Source organism: Archocentrus centrarchus, chromosome 21 (assembly GCF_007364275.1).
Source record: "Archocentrus centrarchus isolate MPI-CPG fArcCen1 chromosome 21, fArcCen1, whole genome shotgun sequence".
Classification (NCBI taxonomy): Eukaryota; Metazoa; Chordata; class Actinopteri; order Cichliformes; family Cichlidae; genus Archocentrus; species Archocentrus centrarchus.
Genome location: NC_044366.1, coordinates 8,760,397 through 8,783,193, shown reverse-complemented (window position 1 = coordinate 8,783,193; position 22,797 = coordinate 8,760,397). Strand labels below are relative to the sequence as shown.

The window sequence follows — 22,797 nt, the reverse complement described above, 5'->3', positions numbered from 1 at the left end:
AAGACCAACAAGGATTTAAAAAAAAAAAAAAAAAAAAGGAAGAGGGAAAGAGGGATGGAGCATGAAGCAAAAACAGTAACGTTCTGTGTTTTCATACTCCTCTTTTTGCGAGTGTTTAGGTTGGATATGGAAGCTCTTCGTGGCTTCCTCTACGGTACTCCAACAACAATAAGCAACGGATAAAACTAGGTTTTACCATGTAAACTGTTGATGTTCCAGAAATAACCCTGTCAAGTGCAACACAAAAATAACACTGAATGTCTGCAAAAAGCAAAAACCTAAAAGTTTAGAGATTACCTATGTCATACCAAAATAACAGCTACTACTGCCACTAATTTGATCTTCTATAACATGATGTCACCACTTTTTAACCCCTTAACTGGCAGCAAATAAAATCACCTGAAACAACTACATAACACCCTCTGGTTATTATTGGCTCTGAACAACCCATTTCATAGCCTATTAACTGGCTGCGTCTGGTCCGCGGGCCGAATGAAGTGCATTTATATGGCAGGCTAGACCCGCCCATTTTGACTGACACCTCATTCGGCCAATCATGTTAAGAAATGGGTTTCCCAGAGCCAATAATACTCAGAGGGCGTCACGTAGCTTTGTCAGGTGATTTGGTGCAGCCAGTTACATGATTGGCCGAATGACGTGTCAATAAAAATGGGAGGGTCTAGCCTGCCATATAAAAGGGACTACAAACGGCCCGTCACCGGGCCCTTGCCAGTTAAGGGGCTACATAACACAAAATACTATTAACATTTCAAGATTAACATTTCAAAGTTTGTTTGTTTTTGTTTTATTTTGTTTTTGTTTGTTTGTTTGTTTGTTTTTTGGGGGGGCAACTCAAAAAAACTTAAACTTAAAACTTAAAAAAAAAAAAAAAGCTTCAATGCAGTTCTCACATCCAGGGCACAGCAGAACAAGAGCACTCCATTTTTGGCTCTGACCTACTGTTCTTAAGCAACTGTGTCCTCTGACCCCCTGAGGTATTCAAGGCTCTTTAAGCAGCTGTTTCAAAGGCAGACCTGAGGATCTGAAGGTGACACACATATACATTCAGGCGCTGAGCTCGGGTTGCTCAAGTTCCGGGTTAAAATGGGCACATGCCAATCAATCTACAACTCTTTGCCAGGCACACTCAAATGCACATTTGCTTCTATCTGTAAATGTGCATACAGTACGTGTCTACCTGCAGCTGGGTCAATGCATTTTGGATGGATGGATCAATGGATGGATGGATGGATGGATGGATGGATGGACGGCTGGATGGAGAAGGAAAACACATGCCTAAATGTGCACTGGAACACAACCAGTGAGTAAGGAGCAGGGAGTCAGCTGTGCTCACATACTTGAGAATCGTAAACACGGGGGTGGGGCTGCAGTGAAAAGGAACCCTCTTTTAAAAAGGTATAAATTTTTTGGTATAATAATATGAAATGGTTTAAGCTCTATGTCAATAATGTTAGGATGTAGTTTTTCCTGCAGCAGCAGTCAGATAACCTGTAGTTTTACTCAAGAATCAGTCTGAGCGCTCCTACTAGACTTGTGCTTACATGACCTAAATAAAATCATTAATTCATTGCGCTGGTATAAAACTTTATTTTGTCAGAGCCAACTCAGTTCAAATTACATTTCTTCTGTTCACTTCAGAACGTTAGAGCCCTGAAAGCTGTCCAAATTCAACAGACAACTTCCCCAAAACGTCAGATATGATTATCTCACTCGTGCAGCAGTCGTTTTACAAAGACGTTCCCAAAATACAGCAGATTGAGGGCATCGTGGCCAACTGTGCTTAGAGCCATTACCCGAAAATAAGTACATTTAACATCACATTTTCCCAACACTTCAGATCATTTTACATCACTCTAATTAACAAAAATACAGAAAGGTAAATAAATAAATGCACGATAATCTAAAACTGGTTCTACATACCAGATGCCTGGTTTTTCAAAGCTTTATTAAAAAAAAAGTTGGAATCAGTAAACTCATGAATATAACCAATAATAATGAACATCTGTTGATTCACATATTAGACCATTCATGCCAGTCAGTCACTCCCTTTTCCTTTTGTTTGCCCACTTATCAAAGCCTCAATGTTCTTCAACCTCTGTTTATCAGAGGTTTATTACCCTGCATCTACTCACCTCGCGTCATCATCAATGACTCTACTGATTGAAATGTTTCTAGGTAGTTCTATCTCACAGCCACTGAACTGTAATCTATTACTATTTAAAACATGATGCATTTGGGTTTTTTTTCGCTCTCACTGGACTCGGTGAAACCAGTCCGGTGTTTCCAAACAGCTGGACTGGTTTAATAGTTTTTGTTGCCCAAAGTCAGCTTGTCTCAAGCTTATTAAAACTGGCCTCAGCCTGTTAGGGAGTCAGTGTGGGCTTTCAGAGTGGCCCAACCCGCTGCAAAGAGGTGCGCTCGGTTTATAACACAAGACAAAATGAGAGCATAAGACAAAATGACAAAATGTCAAAACAAGGCAGCACAATAATTATTTTATCTCCATCATCTTGTTTTCAAAATTGTAAGAAGCCATAATTTTAATTGAATATAAATTTTGATAAATTGCACAGCCCTATTAGAACAGAAATGACTCATAATAGGGCCAATAAAGGATCCTGAATTACAATAGATGCCTAGAGTCACTATGTTTCCAAAGTTTACAGCAGCGTGGGTGTCAGAACACTGAATCATTTTGCAGATGGTAAAAGAAAGAAATGCTCATGTTTCCAGTGCATTATTTGTTCCATCTTTTCATTCTATAATTACCATATAACAAAGGCTATAATTGCAAAACTCAATTCATGCTGTATGCAAATCATGTTTCTGTCCAAAAGCCTCAAGTGCCTTTTTATTTTTTTTTTAAATTGTATGCTCTTCTAAAGCCATTTCCACACACAGACTTGGGAAAATGTCAGGGGAATTGGGTTACAAATTACCCTCGTAAGTTTGCTTTAGATGTGTTTTCACTTGTGGAAAAGCTCTGTTTGGTATAAGTGAGAATGCTGCCTGGCTAGAGCATGCAGGGGGCAGCATGCAAGAAGAGGGTATTACCTGCACTGTATTAGGCAAGATCAGTCATCACACAGACTTTTTATTAGGGAGCCGGCAGATTAAAGACCGCATTAAAGACTGTATCGGGCATTTGTGTTCGCCTCCGTCAAGTAATGCCAAGAACAGTTTAGGGATTCAGTGAAGAGAGGCTTTTCATGGGATCTTTAGCCTTGCAAGCTTCATCCTAATGCCTCCACTGGGGGAAAAAAAAAGGACTGATAATGATCCAGACTGGCTTGATGTGATGATACACCACGACAGCCACTTCAAACTTCCAGTTGGTTCAACACAGAAACTCTGGCTTAGATTATGCTAACAATTATATTTTTAAATAGAAATCTAAATTTATCTGTTGCACCATTTTTAAAACTAAAATAAAAAAATAAAAAAACAGATGGATGGCCATTCCTTCCCTATAGTCAGCCATGCTTCCTTTTAGCTTTTGCCTTAAAAAAAAAATAAAAATTTAAACACTATTTAATAGTAAACACTGGGAGTATATCTAGAATTGTATTGAAAAAAAAAAAAAAAAACAGCTCAAATTATTAACGAATTATAAAAATCCAAAAAAGCTTCCAATTAATGTTCTTCTCAACAAAGTAATGGAGCAATAGATGCAGCTCTACAAGGCATTAATTGTGTTTGCTTAAGGAGTAGGGGGTCTGTATCAACCTCCCCTTTGGCTGGATAGCATGCTGTTTCAGCTAATCAAACCATTATGACCCCCCACAAAGTGAGAACACCATTATCATAATATGCAGTTTCACCTGATTAGTTATGCATGATTCAGATACACCGAAGCTGGACACATCCAAGGAGAGGGAGAGGAAAAACAACAAATGGAAAATAAGTCAAATATGGTCTGCAATCGCCTCAGTAACCATTATAATCATCTTATATGACAACACCGCCATCCAACCATAATTATACAGCATTCATTTGCAAATGATATTCAGTGTAAGAACATCTACACCCGATCTACAAGGCTGCTGTTATTTTTGTTCCACTGCTCACAAGCACACAATTATTTTTAGTCAGGGTTTTAGATTGTTAAAAATTAATGCAAACACACATGTGAATCTTCTTTACTTTTCAATGATATTCAGACAAGATGCTAAAGCCCTGCCACACTCATCCACATTTGATAAGTCATTCGTTGCAACAAATCAAAAAAAAAATTAATAAAAATTGTGCCACTGTAAATGTGGCACTATCTGCTTTCCATTTTGGAAGTCTAAGATCTGCCGAGGCACCTTCATCCTGGCATTCCGTAGCTGTGGTATCTTGCGCCAAATAAACACAGCTGTGTTTGGAGCTCGGGAGATGGTTTTCGCTAAAGAGTCGTGCCATATCCGCCCAAGCAACAGACCACTAACTAGCTGCCTTTTTGAGAGCTATCTGGCTGGATATTTGTGTGAATGAATGGCTGTTGGTTGGTTCACTTGTGCAGTGACCAGCCAGTCTGAAAGACTAAAGGAACTTTAGTTGAGCATAATAATGCTGATGGTGTAAAGGTAAGGTCACCATCTTGCCTTTCATTGACCAACTGCAAGACGCATAACAGCAAAGGAAGAAACTGGCATAATACTCCACACAACTTAACCCGAAATGGCCAAACTGTTGATCAATGGTTAAACTTATGTTCCCTAAATGCAAACAGAACTATGAGCTGTCCAAAGGGTCATAATGAAATGGACAGGCAGCTGGTCCTCTTGGTTAAACATGAACAGAGCATTTTTATTTATTTATTTTTTTAAAGGGCTGCCAGCTGAAGGTCATGGGAAGCTGGTGTCAATCAAACAAAGAGGACAAAATGATATAAACACAAAAAAACAGCTAAATATATGGACTCAGAATGTCTGGGTTTTGCGAAACTCTGGAAGTTTCTGATGGACTTTTTTTCACAGCGTTTGTGGCAATGCGTCCAAGCCTACTTATCTAAGACTTGCAAATGCTAGCATCTTTAAAGCATGATAATGTATCTTGCCTGCAGCACCCAGCCAGCAATCTTCTTACCAATACTGTCAGTTAGCAGCAATACTAAGCTGTCAGTACGACGAAGCACCATGCTGAGAGGAAGGGTGTGCCTTCCAACAAGAGCTAGGCAGCCAGACAAGGACGGAAAGAAGGGAGAAGCAGAAAAAATAAGAACAAGAGGAGCAGGCAAGCATGGAAGAAATGTTGGAAAGATATAGTCAAACTGACATCCTCCTGAACTTACGTGACTTTATGACAATACAGAAAGACAACATTAAGTGAACTCTGGGTTTTTTAACTTCACCCACTGAACACCGACTTCTTGGCCAGCAAAAACTCTTTAAACTTAAAATCGTGTTGAACACATTCTCCTCCACTCTGTTGCTCCCAGCCCAAACCTTAATGCATACATATCGACAAGAACAACAGCTGACCTTTGACCAAACTGGTAGGTGGGCTGGTTTATTACCCATGTTTAACTGAGGGGCCGTCATCTTTATGTACCTTTCCTATAGTCACCAGTCAAACTTGCGGAGATCCATCTGCAAAAATGGCATGATGATAAATTGGCTATGAGGGGACTAAAGTTAGTCTAGCTGGACTAAGGAAGACTACCTCCCTCTATACATCACTTTTTTCTGACTTATGTGCAATACTTTTGCTGCTGCTTGCTCTAGCACCTGCCTTTTTATGCTGGTAATAGTTGAAACATTTTCTTGTATGTTATGATTCTCATCTCTGTCACTGTCTTGTTTTGAATGCCACACAGCATGAGAGGTCGACATAGGTGTAATTTTGTTGACAGTAAAGCTTCTGAATGAAATTAAACAGCCTTATGCTCTCACTGAAGGTGCAGTGCTGGCAGTAAAACAAACAAACAAAAAAAAAAAAAATCACTTAAGACCATTAGATATGTAATATCAAATAGAACAATATAAAATTATGAACAGAAGAAATGCCCTGCAAAACTCTAAATAGAATCATAACATATGTTTAATATCATCACGCTTTTTTTTTTTTTTATCTTGGCTCATGCAAATCATGAAGTTCAGCCATGTAAATATTGCCAGCAACCAAGAGGACGGCTCTCTCTGTTCTCTCAGCCAGTGTCGTGTACAGATTCTGCTGTGTCTTCTCTTTTTCTTTTGGGCTGTTTTTTTCAACACAAACCGCTGCACGCACGCACGCACGCACGCACACACGCACACACGCACACACACACACACACAGGCAGCTGTGGCCAAAAGCTTGTTCTGTTTCTGCGCTATTGTTCAACATCTTGTAAATTTCCACCTAAAAGATGATGGGAAATAATCTGAAAGGAACTTGGCTGTAGTTTTGCAAACACTGACCCTGCAGGATCCTCGGTCTTATAGTGCATAATCATATAATCTATGATTACACCTCTGAGTTGTGACACACTGTCTCCAGGCTTCAGTTTTCTGTAAGTTTTTTCAAAATCTCCTAGCTAGAAATACAGGGAAGGATAAATTACAGTTTGCCTCCTCATCATATTCACAGTTAAATCTGAGCAGGTTACCTTGGGATCTGATCATACCTGACACCAAAGTTGCTCCCAATGGATCCTCCTGCCCTATGCTACCAGGTGCAGTTTATCCCAATTACCCTTGCCACACCTGTGCCCCTTATGTCTTTCTCCTCTTCACGCATCTTCCTCACACACACACTCCTAATGTACACCACAGGGATGGCCGGTTCAGGTGTGATGCTCAAGTAAAGCAGGGCTATTGCCACGGGCAATTTAAGCTTCGCCAACTGCGTCTACCCGCTGCTTAAACTTCTTCGGGTTTAGGCAGAGCAAAAGAGTTCAAGCCAGGCTTCTCTTCAGAACAACATTTATGAATTTATAATGTGTACAAAAATAAAAATGATGAGCACATTTTTATTTCATGAAAGCAAACTTTGCTGTGCTGTATTTAGCCATATTTAGGTGCTAACACAACCACAGGACAGCATCCACTCCCACTGTATGCATCATCCTTCAGGGATGGAATTCTCTTTCATGATTATGGATTGTCCAGTAAAAGAAACTGTGGACACATGTATCTTTAGCTCAAATCCCACTGTGGCAGAGGTTTTTGGTTTTTTTTTTTGTTTTTTTTGTTTTTTCTTTTTTGGGGGGGGGGGGGGGGGGGGCTGCCAGGCTGCTTTTGGTTTTGGTTTTCAGAGCAGTATGATATATTTATATTTAATATTTAAAAAATACATCTTGCTACCTGCATTTCATAAAAAAATGGCATTGCTTATGACACTAAGGACTCCACAGGCCAGCAAGTCTTTCAGACTCTAATGCCAAATAATCCTTGCTTCCACGGCTTAACATATGATATGGCCGAAAATCAACAGCCTGGAATGGTGTCCCAAATAAAAATGTGCAGCATGACAGGCCTAATTCCCAGGATAAGTAGTTCAGCTCCAGAAACCATCAGCCTCAGCCAGGGATTCCCACATGGATTCAGGTCAAGACCAACCACAAACACCAGCTCAAATACATTTCTGGACCCCAATATGTTAAAGATTTTTTGTTTGTTTGTTTTCTTGTTTGTTTGTTTGTTTGTTTGTTTGTTTTTTTGGGGGGGGGGTACACAGGAAGGCTCCTGTGTCCCTTTGGTCAAAAAGGGATTCAAAAAGAGGAGAGCTGTGACCTTTTTTTTAATGGTCATGACTTGTTAATGACTATTAACATGACTTGCCCCCCCAAGTCAGCCAGCATGACTTTGACATAGTGTTTCAATGGGATGTATGTTTTGTGCCTACAGCTGTTGTTTAGTGTTGTCCAGCCTGTTTAGAGGGGCCTTGTTACCCTGGCAACCAAGAAACCTAAAGCCTAAACCTAACCGAGTAGCTAATCCTACCTAACCCAGTAGTTTAGTGCCTAAGGCTAACCAAGTGCTTCTGTTAACTAAACCTAAGGAGTAGTTTTTCTTGCCTAAGCCTAACCCAGTAGGTTTTAAACCCTAAACTTAACCGAGTACTTAATAATGATGATTAATAACATCCTTAAAATAACAATTGAAAATCTGTCCCTCCTGGGATTCTAACTGTGGTCTCTGGTGTGAGCAGAGAAACTTCTCTCCCCAAACCCTCCAGCCCTCCAACATTCAAATGTGCACTTTTTTTTTTTAATCTTTAAAAGTGGAAAATATTCATTTTGTGTACATACTTTTTGTGTCCATTCAGCTCCCATTCAGAGGGACATCACTCTAAAGTCATGTCACAGTTTAGGAAAATGACGAGAGAGCAAAGCGAGAGGGAACCACAGAGGCCAGACAAACAGGACAGAGCAGGGTCCATATGATCTGAGCCGCGGCAGCAGACTGGGGAGCAGCAGGCAGCAGAGGAACCGACTGCGACCCAAAGATGTGGCACGGATGGTGGGGGATTACGTCATCGAAAAAAGGAGGACGCCTCATCACAGCAAACCCCCTCACATCCATTACCATTAAACCCTCATCGATCAGCACACCGTTCCTATCATTTAATTCATGAACAAAAAAATAATAAATTATTAGTCCTCGGGCTGCTAAAAGCGGGCTCTCTTTAAGCAGTTCATCCACACAGGCCCTCTCCGGTGACATTTCAGGAACGTGACATGTACACAAGCGGTGCTTCACCAATTATTTAGCAATGAATGACCAAAAATACACATCCAGCTCTGTAGTCCCTGAATCTACTTACACAGCTTTCAGGCTATATGTTAATATAAATCCACCGAGCCACTCAGACCACAAACGGGACGCAAATCTTGTCACTGACTGACGGCTATTACACGATAAGAGGTATGCCATATTTAAAGCCATAACATTACATGACGCCGCACTGGTTCCAGTGAGTGCTAACTGGTCATTAAAGGGTTTATTGTATGATGTCTGATGAATGGGAGATAAACGACCTATTTATCTTAATATATGTAAGGAATCTACGAACACTGCTAACAAAGTTTTAATGATTAAATAAACCTGTAAATGCACACTAATACTGCGCACACTGGCTCAGCTTATGTTTCGCAGATACGCAAGTAAGCTGCGAGATATTGAATGGGCTAAGAAACAGCTAGCAGGGTACGCAACCACTGGCTATTAAGGTTGTGGAATAAAAATATATACATACATGTATATATTACGGCCTTTTAGTGTCTGTTTTTGTGAGATTCCACTCAACAAGCACAAGCGTAATTGCAAAACGTGTATTTTGAAACACCGCTCTCCTGGTGTTATTTCGCAATATTGGATCATTTGGCTGTGCGGGAGTAACTTGGATAAAAGTGACAGCGCTAAGCTAGCTAGCTAGCCAACGTCAGCTGGCCGTAAAAAGCTGGTGGCCTGAGATTCAGCGTCTTTCTTACCGTCATAAACTGCTCCAGGGGCGTCCAGTTTTTAAGGAATACAATTTTTGTTGTGTGAGGAAATAGTCCGCGTACAGGGGGGCGATACAGCCCAAACATCCAAGATCAGTTCAGCCGCTGCCGATAAAACCCAAGCGACATCTTCATCACAGCCTTCATCGGTAACTCGGAGTTCGGCGCTGCTTCACACACATCCATCCAGTAGAGCGGGGCCTCCTCCGGGCTCGACCATGCGACTGGCTCGGCGACGACGGATAATCCACAAGACAGGAGCCCCAGCGGTAACCATTGGCTAGACGCGGAGACTAGCAGTCATTTCAGGTCGAGAGAGCGATAATCCCACGCATGCACCAAAGCAAAGAGTGTGTGATCAGCAGAGGGGCTCGGGGGGTGAAAAACGCCGTGCATTAAAGTCACAGATTCGGAAAATGTTGCGTTTCTGACTTTCCCAACACGAGCCTGTGCGTTGTTGTCAGCACTCCCTGCTGTCTCTGCAACTGCTTTGCCTGCCTGTCTGCCTTGCAGCACAGCAGCGGCCAGCGCACCGACGTAATGGCGCAAACTGAACGCGCAGGGGCGGGCCCACGGAGCGGGAGGCGCACCGTTTCTTTTTGAGAGCACCCAGGTAGAACTGCCGCAAAGTTTTTAATATGTCACGCAAAATCTTGTCTGTTATTGATGTGAGGAGATGGCAAAGGTAGTATAATGTTTATTAAATAATGTATGGGAAAGTTATGAATAATTTAACACCATGCTAAATGTGTTAGAGAATGTACCCATTATTTCAGTTTTTATTAACGGTAAATAGAGGATAGGTTCTTCATAATGAAGACTCTGTGCTTACCTGTGTAACAGAACAATTTGCATAAAAATAAAACCATACAGGTGGTGTATGGACAATGCATTATTCCTTCTGCATACTTGAAATGCACTTGATTGCATTATTTTTCGGTATACATACTGGTAAAATGCACTCCTAAATTTTTCAGACAGCACTAGTAGGAAGCTGTCTTATTGTACCTCGATATCTTAACTTGCACACAAAAACGTGCAACGCATTTCCAGAGTAAAAGTACATGTTCTCTTCCATGTCAAGCCCAAGGGTGCCCATTCAGACCGCATGAATCGTTCATTTTTAAAAGGAAGACGGTCCTGCACTGACTGGTAATCTGGGCTATGCTGCCCTCAAGTGGTTAGCGAAAGAAACAAGCCACCATGTAGCAAACAATGGGCCATTGTACGGATAATTCCGTGGGACACACAATGAGGTAAGCTGATGAAGCGGAGTAGTGCGAAGACAATAACCCCAGTGTTGTTGATATGCATAATTCAAAAGCCACTTTGTAGTCGGGGAACTGATGGAGTAGAGCTAAATGTTCAAAGCCTCTTTTCTTGTTTTTAATACTCCCCCCTTTTCCCTTCAACTTTATCATTTTTTCCTGCATTGTACAAACTGATAGGGAACACACACACAAAAAAAATATTTAGATCATGTATTTGCTACATTTCCCAATGAATAGCGCGACATGACAACGCCCACAATACGCTGCATAACCATGGAGCTGGAACAAATTCAGCGTGTTGCTCAAGGGCACTAATACACCAAGGATTGTGGATGTTTGAGAACAATGCAGCCAAGCTTTCCCGATTAACAAACACTCACTCTGCTACACCAGTTCTCCCATCTTCATGCATCTTATGTCTGAATTATATCAGAACATGCACCTGCTCATGATCCCAGTCACCTAACAGTGAAACAAATAGCTTTGGTCCAGTGAAGGACAGTGATATAAAAAAACTGTCAGTGTACATCTATCTGCAACACGATTAATTGCATGCTTCTATATTTAGCTCAGTCCACAGGGTATAAGATTAGAAATGTAATTAAAATGCTATATCTGAACCCTTTTAATATGCAGACGGATGACCTGGGGGAATCTGAGTGAGCATATGATGAGTTCTGAGTCACCATAAGCTGCATTAAGATTATTATCACTAAACAGTTTAGTTAAGGTTCTGCAAATGGTGGATTGTTACAGTATCACTCTGTTTAAAGTCATTAACAGTTATTTATTCCGAACTATGAGATGTAATTGTCTCCTTAGAGGATTATGGGTCTCTATATACAATCAATACAAAGTTAATATTAGTGATCACCTTCGTCTGATGGTGAAACATTCCTTAATGATCAAGAGGTCACTGAATGGTTTGATGGGAATGAAAACAGCATGATGTGCTGTGGCTTTTGCAGTCCACTTTTGAAGATTTTGGACTGATCTGTCAGACGGTGCTCTTCATCACCATCATCAACATCCTTGATCCAATTCTACTATCCCTCCTGTGCACATGTCCAGACCATCTCAGTCTTTCCTTTCCAACTTTGTCTCCAAAGTATTCAACTCGAGCTGATATGCTCTTTTCTAATCTTGTCCAACATCTTCAACTCTGCTACCTCCAGCTCTGCCTCCGGCCTTTTTACATCATTTCACTCTTGCTGCTATCCTTCTGTCACAACTCACCCCTGACACGTGTCTCCACCCACTCCGCCCTGTCTGCACTCTCTTCTTCACCTCTCCTGTGCTTTGGGTGGCTGACGCCAGGTATTTAAACTCACCCACCTTCTCTACCTTTGCTCCTTGTAGCATCCCTGTTACACTTTTCTCCCTCATCCACACAGTTTTATTATGTCTTGCTTCTACTGCCTGTCATTTCTCCTCTCTCCAGAGCATACCTCCACCTCTCTAGGCTCTTTTCCATCTGCTCAGTTTAGTAATACCCCTTTTCCAACGACATGGTGGCAGGTCCCAACCTAGAACTTGTTCTATGCCTTTCTAAGGAAAAAAACAAAAGGATGGCAACAGCTCAAAATTGCTGGGTCCAAAATTGGAACCACTAGCCACAGGAGGGGCTATAGCAAGAAAACCAACATGAGATTGGCACATGTAGCTCAGAGGTTCTATCATTTTTCCCCCCACAGAAAATAGCCCCAATTTCTGTTGGAAATGCTATATAACAGTCACTTTTCTAGCTGTTTAAATGTGGGCAGGTTCTTTAAAAGGCACGAATGCAGAGCTGGCTCTGAACAGGGACCACTTTTCATGGGGTTGTTTGTTCACAATTTGGCCAGCAGAGGGCACTGCACTGTTGTGTTACTGTTGCTGTACCAATACTTTTTACAGGTAATATTATTAGAAAACACCGAATATATTTGTACTGCTATGCTTGATTTATCCATGAAGCCAGATGATACAAATCAATTAGTGAAACTGCAGGAATTTCTTAAAAGACCTGGATGACCTCTAACTTCCTGCTTCTAAATTCAGATAAAACTGAGGTTATTGTACTTGGTCCTACAAACCTTAGAAAAAGGTGTCTAACCAGATACTTACTCTGGATGCCATTACCTTGGCCCCCAGTAACACTATGAGGAATCATGGAGTCATTTTTGACCATGATACATCCTTCAATGTGCAGATTGAAAAAAAAGGTACAAGAAAAGTTAGTTCATGCATTTATTACTTCTAGGCTGGACTACTGTAATTCATTATCAGACTGTCCTAAAAACTCCCTGAAAAGCCTTCAGCTGATCCAAAATGCTGCAGCTAGAGTACTGACAGGGACTAGAAAGAGAGCATATTTCTCCGTTAAATCTAAAATAGAATTTAAAATTCTTCTTCTCACATACAAGGTTTTAAGACCTCATAGTATCTTATAACAGCACACTTTGCTCTCAGATTGCAGGCTTACTTGTGGTTCCCAGAGATTTCAGAAGCAGAATGGAAGGGAGAGCCATCTGTTATCAGGCCCATCTTCTGTGAAACCAGCTCCCAGTTTGGATTCAGGAGATAGACACCCTCTTTATTTTTAGGATTAGGCTTAAAACTTTCTTTTTGATAAAACATACAAGTTAGGGCTGGATCAGGTGACCCTTAGTTATGCTGCAATAGACCTAGGGTGCTGGGGGACCTCTCATGATGCACTGAGTGTTTCTTCGTCACTCACCTTTTTTTTTACTCTGTTTACACACCACTGCATTTAATCATATCAACCATTATACTCTGGTTCTCTCTGCTCTCTTCTCCCTGCCCTCAGCCCCAACCAGGCCCCTCTCGGAGCCTGGTTCTGCTGGGGGTTTCTTCCCATTAAAAGAGAGTTTTTCCTTCCCACTATTGCCAAGTGCTTGCTCATAGTGGGGTTGTCTGATTGTTGGGAGTTTCATATTAATAGTGTAAGGCCTTTACCTTACAATATAAAGTACCCTGCAGTGAACTGTATAACTTTATAAATAAAACTGAATTGAATAAAACTTAATGGTCATTAAGGGATTATTGATACACAACATCCCTTTCTAAGCAATTTCAGAACCAAACACATATGCGCATGCAGATTATTTGCTTAAAATCTCCCCATTTTAGAGAGAGGGGGCAAAATTTGTCAGCATCTCAGAGTCTAAATATAATCATCAATGGTGAAAGAATCTCAAATCCAGGCTATTTTATGTATGTACACAAGTATGTTTTTGCACCTGGGTCAAAGAAACAGGAATAGCACTTAACAGCTTCGAATTAGTACGACCGCTTGTTCTGCATTACTGATCATCCAAGACTTTCCAGTATACACATATGACCACATACACAGGCAGGAAAAGTTTATTTGTAGACTATAGACCCTACATGTTGTCTTTGTTGCATAAAGTCAGCAGTTGCACATGCCACTAAATATCTGACACCTCAGGACTCTACTGATTTGAGTTACAAATTTCATTCAGCACCTCTGTGATGACATAATTCTATGAAAAACGTAACTCCATTGGCCACATTTTTGTTAGTTTAATTCCCATCACTAACCCTCTTCTCACACTTTCTCCTCTTTCAGCAGAGCGAGGATCTGTTCCCTCCTGGATGTGTACGGTGTGTGTTTCAGCTGGAGGATGTGAGCAGGAAATAAGTTCCCACTGGGAGCATACATCTCCTCTCCCTTCTGCCCCATCAGCGAACGCAGGGTTTTGTTTCTGGACAGAATTTGATCGTAAAACTCTATCCCTCCTCTGGCGTAATGGTGGGACACTCTGGCCGCACATCGGTCTGAGTTATAGTCGAGCCACTGGCTGACAGCATCTGAGGTGAGGAAGTAGGAAATGGCACCGATGCCCAGTGCAAGAATGTTCACAGCCCCGCGCAGAAGTGCAGGCCCACCGTATAGCCCGAAAACCTGCTTCAGCACCACGCTGTACACCCAAACCCCACCCAGGCAGAATGGGGCAACGGCAGCACTCATGATAGGTCCTCCAGACTGCAAGCGAGCCACCTCTCGTGCTATGGCGAACTTCTGTGCATTGGGTGAAAACACAAGTGCCTCCTTTAGAGCAGAACCAGATTCGGTGCTCCAGTCCACCGTTTTGCCGTTGATAAAAATGTAGCGGTTGGTAATTCCACTTGGGTCATCGGCAGTGCTGTTAAAGTTAGCCGGGATGCCGATATGGGCCCCTGCAGGAAGCCACGGGATGCCAGCTCCGACTGGATGGAACCCAAAGGAGGCAAAGGCCGAGAAATTCTTGGTAGAGCTGATCCCATAGTCCGTCAACACCTAAAAATGACATTAACAAAAAGGAAATGTGAATTTTCTCTCCATGATTTACAAATTTTGTTTTGTGAATGAGTTATGATTTGTGTATGATGACTGGTTATTGTAATATCTGCGTCTATCTTTAACTAATTTCCTTTTGTGCATGCATATTATTCCTGTGGCAAATACATCCATGTTACTGCACAAGTATTTTAAATATATCTAAAGTGTGATCTTGAGGATAAAAAAAAAAAAAAGTCAACTAAAACCTGTTGAAAAACATTTTCCAGCTTTTCCGACAGCACGACCGGCTCTCCCTTGTACCAGGCCTGATAGAGCTGACGATAGGAGATATCGGGGAAAACATGGTAGAACATGTTGGCTGCGAAGACCCCACCGCAGCTCGCAATGAGCAGCGGAGTGCGGTACTTCTGGAGAAGTACAGAGTACTTCAAGAAATGAGATGCCATGTCTTTTTGATCTTTTGCTTTCTTGTTCTTTTCAGCTTGGAGCAGCGAGCTTCAGTTGGTGACATCTGCGAAGAGGACAGATGATATATCCATGAGAACAAGCCTGCGTGCCACAGATAGAGAAATTGTGAGACACTATGCTGATTCACGCTCCCTTCAGGAACTGAACATGTCATGAGAATAACCAAAGGCCTCTGCTACATCCCATTCAGTACAATGCTTAGTCATGACAATCCATCAATACCATGACCTCAGTGTTCAGACAGAGAACAATGAGGCAGATAATACATGCACAGTGCATCTCAAAAAAATCTGAATATTGTGAATTCTTTCGTTTAATGCAGAAAGATAAACTTTCATTCAACTTTCTGCATTTATTAAATATTTCATGGCTTTTTTGTCCAAATTCTGAGAAGTGTGTTTATTTCTACACTCTGTACTTGCTTGAAGCTCCTTTACGACAATTTACTGCGTGGCATGGAGACGATGAGCTCGGGGAACTGCTGAGGTGCTACTGAAGCCAGGGTTGCTTTGACAGCAGCCTTAAGCTCGTCTTTATTTTGGGTCGGGTGTTTCTCATCTTCCTCTTGACAATACCTCATAAATTCCCTGTGGGGGGGCCAATCAAGCACAGTTCTAATGGTCAGCCAACAATTTCGTAGTAGTTTCGGCACTGCAGGCAGGTGCTGAGTCCTGCTGGAAGAGGAAATCAGCCTCTCCATAAACCTTGTCAGCAAATGGAATCATGAAGACAGAGTTGATGAAACACAGACTCATCACAGACTGAGGAAACTTGACGCTGGTCTTCTAACAACAGGATTCTGAACCTATCCACTCTTCCTCCAGACTCTAGGATGGTGACAGGACTGTGGCTGCAGACATCTGTTGTTTGTGAACATTTTTCTTCCAGTCACCTTTCCATTAACATGCTTCGATGCAGCACCAAGTACAGCCAGCCATTTCAGCAACGACCTTCTGTGGCTTATCCTCCTTGTGGAGGAAGCTGCGGTGTGAAGTCAGCAGTCCTCCCCATAATTTTGGTTGCATGTACTGAACTAGAGTGAGATACATGACATTCATATTCACAGAATAGTAATTTACTCAAACTCGAAATGAAATACTCTAATTTGAGATACTAGATTTCAGTTTTTTATGAGCTATACACCCCAATCATTTACCTTTTTCATAATATTCACATTTTTTGAGATGCATTATTACATGAATTAAACGAAAAGGCAATACGCAGGCAATGCTGGGAAATGTGTCCGAATAACTGACCGTGATTTCATACAAGGCTTGAAACACAACATCACTGCAGGTCTTCACAACAAAGTTATTACAGTTTACTACAACTTAAAACATTTTAGTTGCATGAACTTGAGCTGCACTACATCACACACGCACCTCAACCTCCTAAATATTACACATAGCACATTTGCAGGGAGTGATGAACCTGAAGCCCAGATGCCCAATTCTTAACTGTGCTCTGCTCTTATAATAAATGACTAATTTAAAAATGCTGACTGCACTGAAACAAAGAAGTAAAAAAAAAAAAAAAAGCAGACTTTAGAAAAGGTAAAATTGTGAAGTTGAAAACCTAAAATAAAATGAAATGAAAACATTTAAACCTGTATGTGTATTATAGGATTTCTAAATGACTGTGACTCCATTAACTTTGTTTGTACTTTAATACCTATTCTGAATTTATTCATACTGAAGCATTTCCTTTTTTCAAATACCAACATATTATATTAAAAACAGAACTAAAGTACAACCAATGAAAATCAATCTAAATTCTTTTAAACCAATAAAAACTCAACTGAAACTAATTTAAATGTATAAGAAACGTTAAAAAGAATGAAGGTTAATTGCTTTTGCCCTCTTCCACAGTGTGAATTTTTCTACCACATTTTCTTTAACTCGTTGACGAGCCAAACGCAATTGTTTTGCGATTTGGGGGTGAAAACTAATCATATATTTATTCATGTCTCCATTTAACACTCAATGTTAAGCAGCTAGTGAAAAAAAAAATGAGCTAAACCTTAAACCTGTAATCAGGGATGAAGGTTTTTTAAGGGGGAGTTGGACGCTGATACAAACAGGCCTCTCTGCGCTAACAGTTTCTAATGTAGGCGACGCTGTCATTGTTGACGTGAAGTATTTCACTACAAACTGCAACAATGAGCTCATTAGTAATGTTTTACTGCACATTATTATCTAAGTAGCCACAGCAACGCTAGCGACCATAACCATTAAACAGCTTAATAACCCGGAATAAAACGGTTTCAGCTTAAACATCGACGTGGTTGAAACTCACGTGTTCTCCGCATCTTTACGTGAAGTGGACCACCTCAGACAGGTTTCCAGGGTTTCCAAGGTCGTGTTTCTTCATGCTGCACAGCATGAAGAAATTCACGACAGCGTCCGGAAAGCGATTTTGCTGCCGTCACGGCGTTTCACGACAGTTTCACGACAGTAAAGTTTAATGAGTCATTGGTTGTGCAGGTTTGTTTTTATTTTCTTTATTCTTTCCCCTTGTTTTTCCAAAGCCGGTCTCACATATGGTGCGAATAAAGTAGTGTTTAAAAAAAAAAAGAAATCTCTTTGTTAAACACATTTTATAATGTTTGGTAAAGAATGTTAAACAGTTCCTGAGTAAAAAAAAAAATTTTTAACCAAAGTTAATAAATAACTAAATAAACAGGCTGCCCAAAGGATTTGTCCAGTTATGAAAAATTATATTGTCATGGTCTTGGGCCTCTGGCCCTTCGCTTTATGTTTGTTTTTGATATTTTGATATGTGTTATGATGTTTTCCTTGTGTTAGGCTCCTGGTTTTGATTCCCCATGTGTTCTTTGATTTTGGATGTTTGTGCGCTTATTGTTTATGCTATTCATGTTCCCTAGTCCTGGTCCTTGTGTTTTGTTACTTCCTGTTTTATTTTGGTATGTCTTTGGTCCTTGTGCTTTAGGTTTAGTTTTGCTGTTTCCCATTAGCCCAGCTCCTGTTGTGTATATATTGTCTAGGTTCTCCTCAGTTCTTTGTCAGGTTGTTACATGTTTGACATTGTCTGGTCCCTCAGCTGTGTGTTCTCCTTCCCTGTTTCTCTGAGCTTCCAGTGATTTTGTAACTTGTTTTGCTGGCCCCGTCCAGTTTTTGTTTACCATGACTTCCTGCAATAAAGCTGAGGTTTTTTGAGTTTACACTCTGTCTCTGGAGCCTGCATTTTGAGGTCCTAACCTGCCACACACAGCACGGATGGGTGGATAGATAGATAGATAGATAGATAGATAGATAGATAGATAGATAGATAGATGATAGATATAGATAGATAGATAGATAGATAGATAGATAGATAGATAGATAGATAGATAGATAGATAGATAGATAGATAGATACTTTATTGATTCCACAAGGGAAAATGATTGTGTTACAGCTGCAAGAAAATATTACAATCTACAATAAATAAGAAAATAAAAGTGCCACAGGTGCACAGTGTGTCATTATACAATGTGTGCAAAACTATACATATACATCAGTGATAAAAAACAAAATAAATAAAACATAAATATATAGGTAAAGAAGAGTAGTAGTACGACTAGCATTGTAAAAGAGAGTAGTGCAAATTGCATTAATAAATAATATTTACTCTATGAATCTGAATGTGTACACTAGGAATGTGAAGAAGATATAATACAGTAATATGACAGGCGTGTTCACCTGTCACAGAAAGAAGAATTATTATACAGTTTTATAGGAATGATTCCCTGAAATGTTGTTTACAGCAGTGGGTTTGGAGCTCTGCTGCCTCAGCAGTGTGGAGTGGAGTGGAGTGGGTGAGATGGATTGTCCATGATGGAGAGCAGTTTGTTCTGTGACCTCCTGTCCCTAACTGACTCAAACGCCTCCAAATTCTGACCAATGACGATTCCAGTCTTGTGAATCAGTTTGTTGATCTTGCTGGCACTGATGTCAGGCACTTGCTTTCACAGACTGTCAAAAGATTTCCAACATCTTGCTGCACACATTAAAGAAGCTGAGCTTCCTCAGAAAGTAGAGTCTGCTCATTCCCTTCTTATACACAGCATCACTGTTGGTACTCCAGTCCAGTCGGTCATTCAGGTGAACACCCAGGTTCATCAGAGAACTTCTGCAGGTGGCATGTTTCATTGCTGTGTGTTAAACATTAAACGTTAATGATATTACGTCTTTTGGGGGTGGGGGTGGAAATACCTCAGCAGACAAAATATCCAGTTAAAAAAAGAAGAAGTTTTAATGTATTTTTAATTCAAATTAAAATTCAAGGTAAAAAAATTTTTTTTTAAATAGAAAAAGGTAGCACATACACAAACAACATACAGTTCCTGTTTTGTTTTATTTCATTATTTATATATGCTCCTATTAAATATTAAAAAGTGCTGGACAAACTCTTTACTGACTGCATGTGATTTGCATGTTTTTTCACTTTGTTTTCTCCTTCACCTGTTTTTAATACTGCCATATTACTGAGTATTTAGCGGAATAAAGATATGGTTGGCTCTCTTTTTTTGATTGCTCTTTTTTGGTTTTAACTTGCATTTGGAAAACTAGATTAAATCTGAAATGCTACACCAGTGTGCAGACTGACAAGTAAGAAGAAATCTCTGCTGTTCCAGTTTACTGTACTCTTCATGGCACCTTCTATTATAATGGCATACTCTCTGTGGGTGAGGTACAAATATAAAATTGTATACATTACCCAAACAGACTTAATATAAAATTACATTAAGCAAATAAAATATCTGTACAATACATTTCAGTGACAGATCTATAGGCAATTATCAGAAGTCAGTCCATCAGTTTGATGTATAGTTTAGTTGCATCTATATAACTACTACAGCTGGAAACCACCACCACCTCCTCTTCCTCCTCCTTCTTTTTCATTGACAGCAGCACAAAGGGCACAGCACTGTCGATTAGGCTTCTGGACTGGAGTGTGGAACAAAAAGATTGCAGATTTTTATTTCAGAATTACTAAATACTGTATTTTCCATTATGTTTTTCTAAGGAGATTTTCCCAGAATTGTTCTTTGTTTCTTTTAATACAGACAAGCAGAAACCCATAATAAGCAATCATCGTTATATAATTCTAAACCTTTCAGAGAGTTGTGCATCATAGATCTGGCTTTAAAACTCAGTATTAATCAAGTGTTTCTCGACACCTTTAGCATGTGTACTACTTACTCACCGTCAGTTGTGCACACAATAAGACCAACAGCCAACTCTGTTTTTTTCTACAGGTTTCTCAAAATCCCAAACTCATCTCACTGTGCTGAAAGTAGAAAACAGCTCCCGGCCACTTCACAAGCAATTGCTCTCCTTTCCTGATGGCACACATTCTAGCTTAAAAGCCTTCTCACCAGGTTGCTCCAGCATTTTCACCAAAACTCAGCTGTGCAGAACAGACTTTCAATCTATGATCTATGTTTGTAAAGCCAGCTCATGTGGCTCCACCACACACAGGGTAAGCAGAATTTCATATATAAACATTCATTTCTTTGTGTCCAGTCTTGATTTTATTTTGTTCTTTCTTTTGACTAAAAATGAGTAAATCAGGATCTGCTGAAAACTGAATTATGGGTTAAGGAGAGGAGGATCTCTGAATCCCTGATATTCTCAATCCCAGAAACAAATCCTCTCCTTTTGTGTTGTGGAGACCAGTTTAAATGATAATTTCACTCACTTCAAGGGCAGGGAGGAGAGCTTGCAGCAGCTATTTAAGGCTTTGATCAGTCAGACGCCTAAAAATGTGTTGCTGACACTTTGCATGTGTGAATTTGGCGTCAGCCTGAAAACAGCCTCAAAGTTTTTTTTTTGCAGTATCCAAAATTATTAGACTCTGTAGAGTCTAATAATTCAAAGTAATGAAATATTTAGCAGAACAATGCTACATTGTAAACATGCTGGTGCAACAGTGTGCAGAAGGAGGTGATGGGGTGCTGCTAAATTGACCTGATGAACATTAAGTTTAACAGGCTTATATGCAGAGATGGGTATAAAAAGCTAACAGTGACACAGAGTGAATGATAGATGCTTCCTTGTTCCACACACAGGGGTGCCCTGCATAGCAGGAAGTGAAAGTTGTGCACTTAAAAGTGAGAAAATAAAGCCAGTTTCATGTGATAAATTGATAGTGTGATTATCTTTAATGACAATCAATAAAAAAAAAAAAAAAAAACAGACTACTGGTTAAACAGTTAAAACCTGCTGTATTTAGGGAGATTTCATGAACATGGAACCTCGAAGAACACTGTGTGCTGATGGCATGTGATAGCTGGTAGTGTTGAAGTGGAAGTGCACTCGGGTGGGGCATCCTTTTGTGAGGATGGGTGTAGTTGTACAGCCCAAGAGCACACTCAGTGTTTCCTTCAGTTCACCCAAAATGTGTTTTATCTTTAGAAACCATCATTTTGTGCTGGTTTACTACCTTAAAATAACTATATCGTTCCACTGTTCAACCTGCTGTTTTATGTGTTGAGGTGGTCTGCCTGTTTTTAATGTATGCTGAGTTAAATGTATGCTGTGGGTTTGAGCTGGAGTTATCTGTTGCTCTGTCTGTCTCTCGTCCTCTCTGTTAGCCTTATTATAGACTGGTGACCTGGCCATGCTGTGCTAAAGTCATGGCAGTCAAAGAACCCTGAAATCTATGGGAACCTTCCAAAAAAAGCTGGTAGAAGTATAACATACATGGGAAAAAGCTTTTTAAAACCTTATTTAGATGCTAAATCATTAAACTTTTTAAGCATTTTTAATCAGATTTTAGTGTTGAATTGTACATTCACTTTCTTTGCCCCAGTGACCACCAAAATTAAAAGTTATTTTACATAATCCTTCAAAATAACTGCACACAGACACTTACTGCCCACCTCATTGGCTACACCTTGCGAGTACCAGGGTGAAACCCCCTTTGGCCTTCAGAACTGCCTTGAAGGTACAGTCTTTTTTTAGGTTATTTAATGGAAAAACAAAGAACACTGTACCCTTGAATGTACATAGATATTGTGTAATTACATCTTCCAACAAATTGATGCAATCGTAAACTTATAATTAGTCCATTAAAAATGAATAGAAGCGCCATGTTCTCCCACTATATTTGAATACAGTAGCCAGGAAGGACATTTCCCTTCCTACTAATCACGTTTTACATACATGCTAGAGACTGGCCACATATGTAGCACACCAAAGGCAGAGGAGAAGAGAGTTCGTAGGTGTTGGCCTGCAGTAAAGGGACATTTAAATTCATGCCTGCACCTTCAGACTCAAGATACTTAGGTTAACTGGTGGTTCTAAATTGCCATCGCCCCC

The 22,797-nt window shown here is 40.3% G+C and overlaps 2 protein-coding genes across 3 annotated transcripts in view; both read right to left on the bottom strand.

The window, feature by feature from the left end:
- The window catches only part of ptpn4a (protein tyrosine phosphatase non-receptor type 4a), a 73,393-nt gene extending 63,403 nt beyond the window's left edge, over positions 1–9,990 (bottom strand). Inside the window, exon 1 of the mRNA XM_030757814.1 lies at positions 9,419–9,990. The gene's annotated coding sequence lies outside the window, so the exon portion shown is untranslated. The remainder of the gene's footprint in view (positions 1–9,418) is intronic.
- Positions 9,991–14,051: 4,061 nt separating this feature from the next.
- On the bottom strand, positions 14,052–17,900 carry tmem177 (transmembrane protein 177). Of its 2 annotated transcripts, none has more exons than XM_030758084.1 (3): positions 17,771–17,900; positions 15,253–15,518; positions 14,052–15,004 (listed from the first exon to the last, which is right to left on the bottom strand). In XM_030758084.1, exons 2-3 carry the CDS (start codon positions 15,451–15,453, stop codon positions 14,273–14,275), a joined length of 933 nt encoding a protein of 310 aa, XP_030613944.1. In that variant the 5' UTR covers positions 15,454–15,518; positions 17,771–17,900; the 3' UTR covers positions 14,052–14,272. The 2 variants fall into 2 exon arrangements, with proteins under 2 accessions (XP_030613944.1, XP_030613945.1); XM_030758085.1 differs by having other exon boundaries at positions 15,253–15,556; positions 17,771–17,856.
- Positions 17,901–22,797: the final 4,897 nt, after the last annotated feature.

Bases quoted from the DNA above. Each gene is read 5' to 3' on its own strand.
- tmem177 (XM_030758084.1), bottom strand. From the start codon at position 15,453: ATGGCATCTCATTTCTTGAAGTACTCTGTACTTCTCCAGAAGTACCGC. The intron at 15,005-15,252 runs GTTTTAGTTGAC...TGTCATTTTTAG, and splicing joins TGGAAAATGTTTTTCAACAG to GTGTTGACGGACTATGGGAT.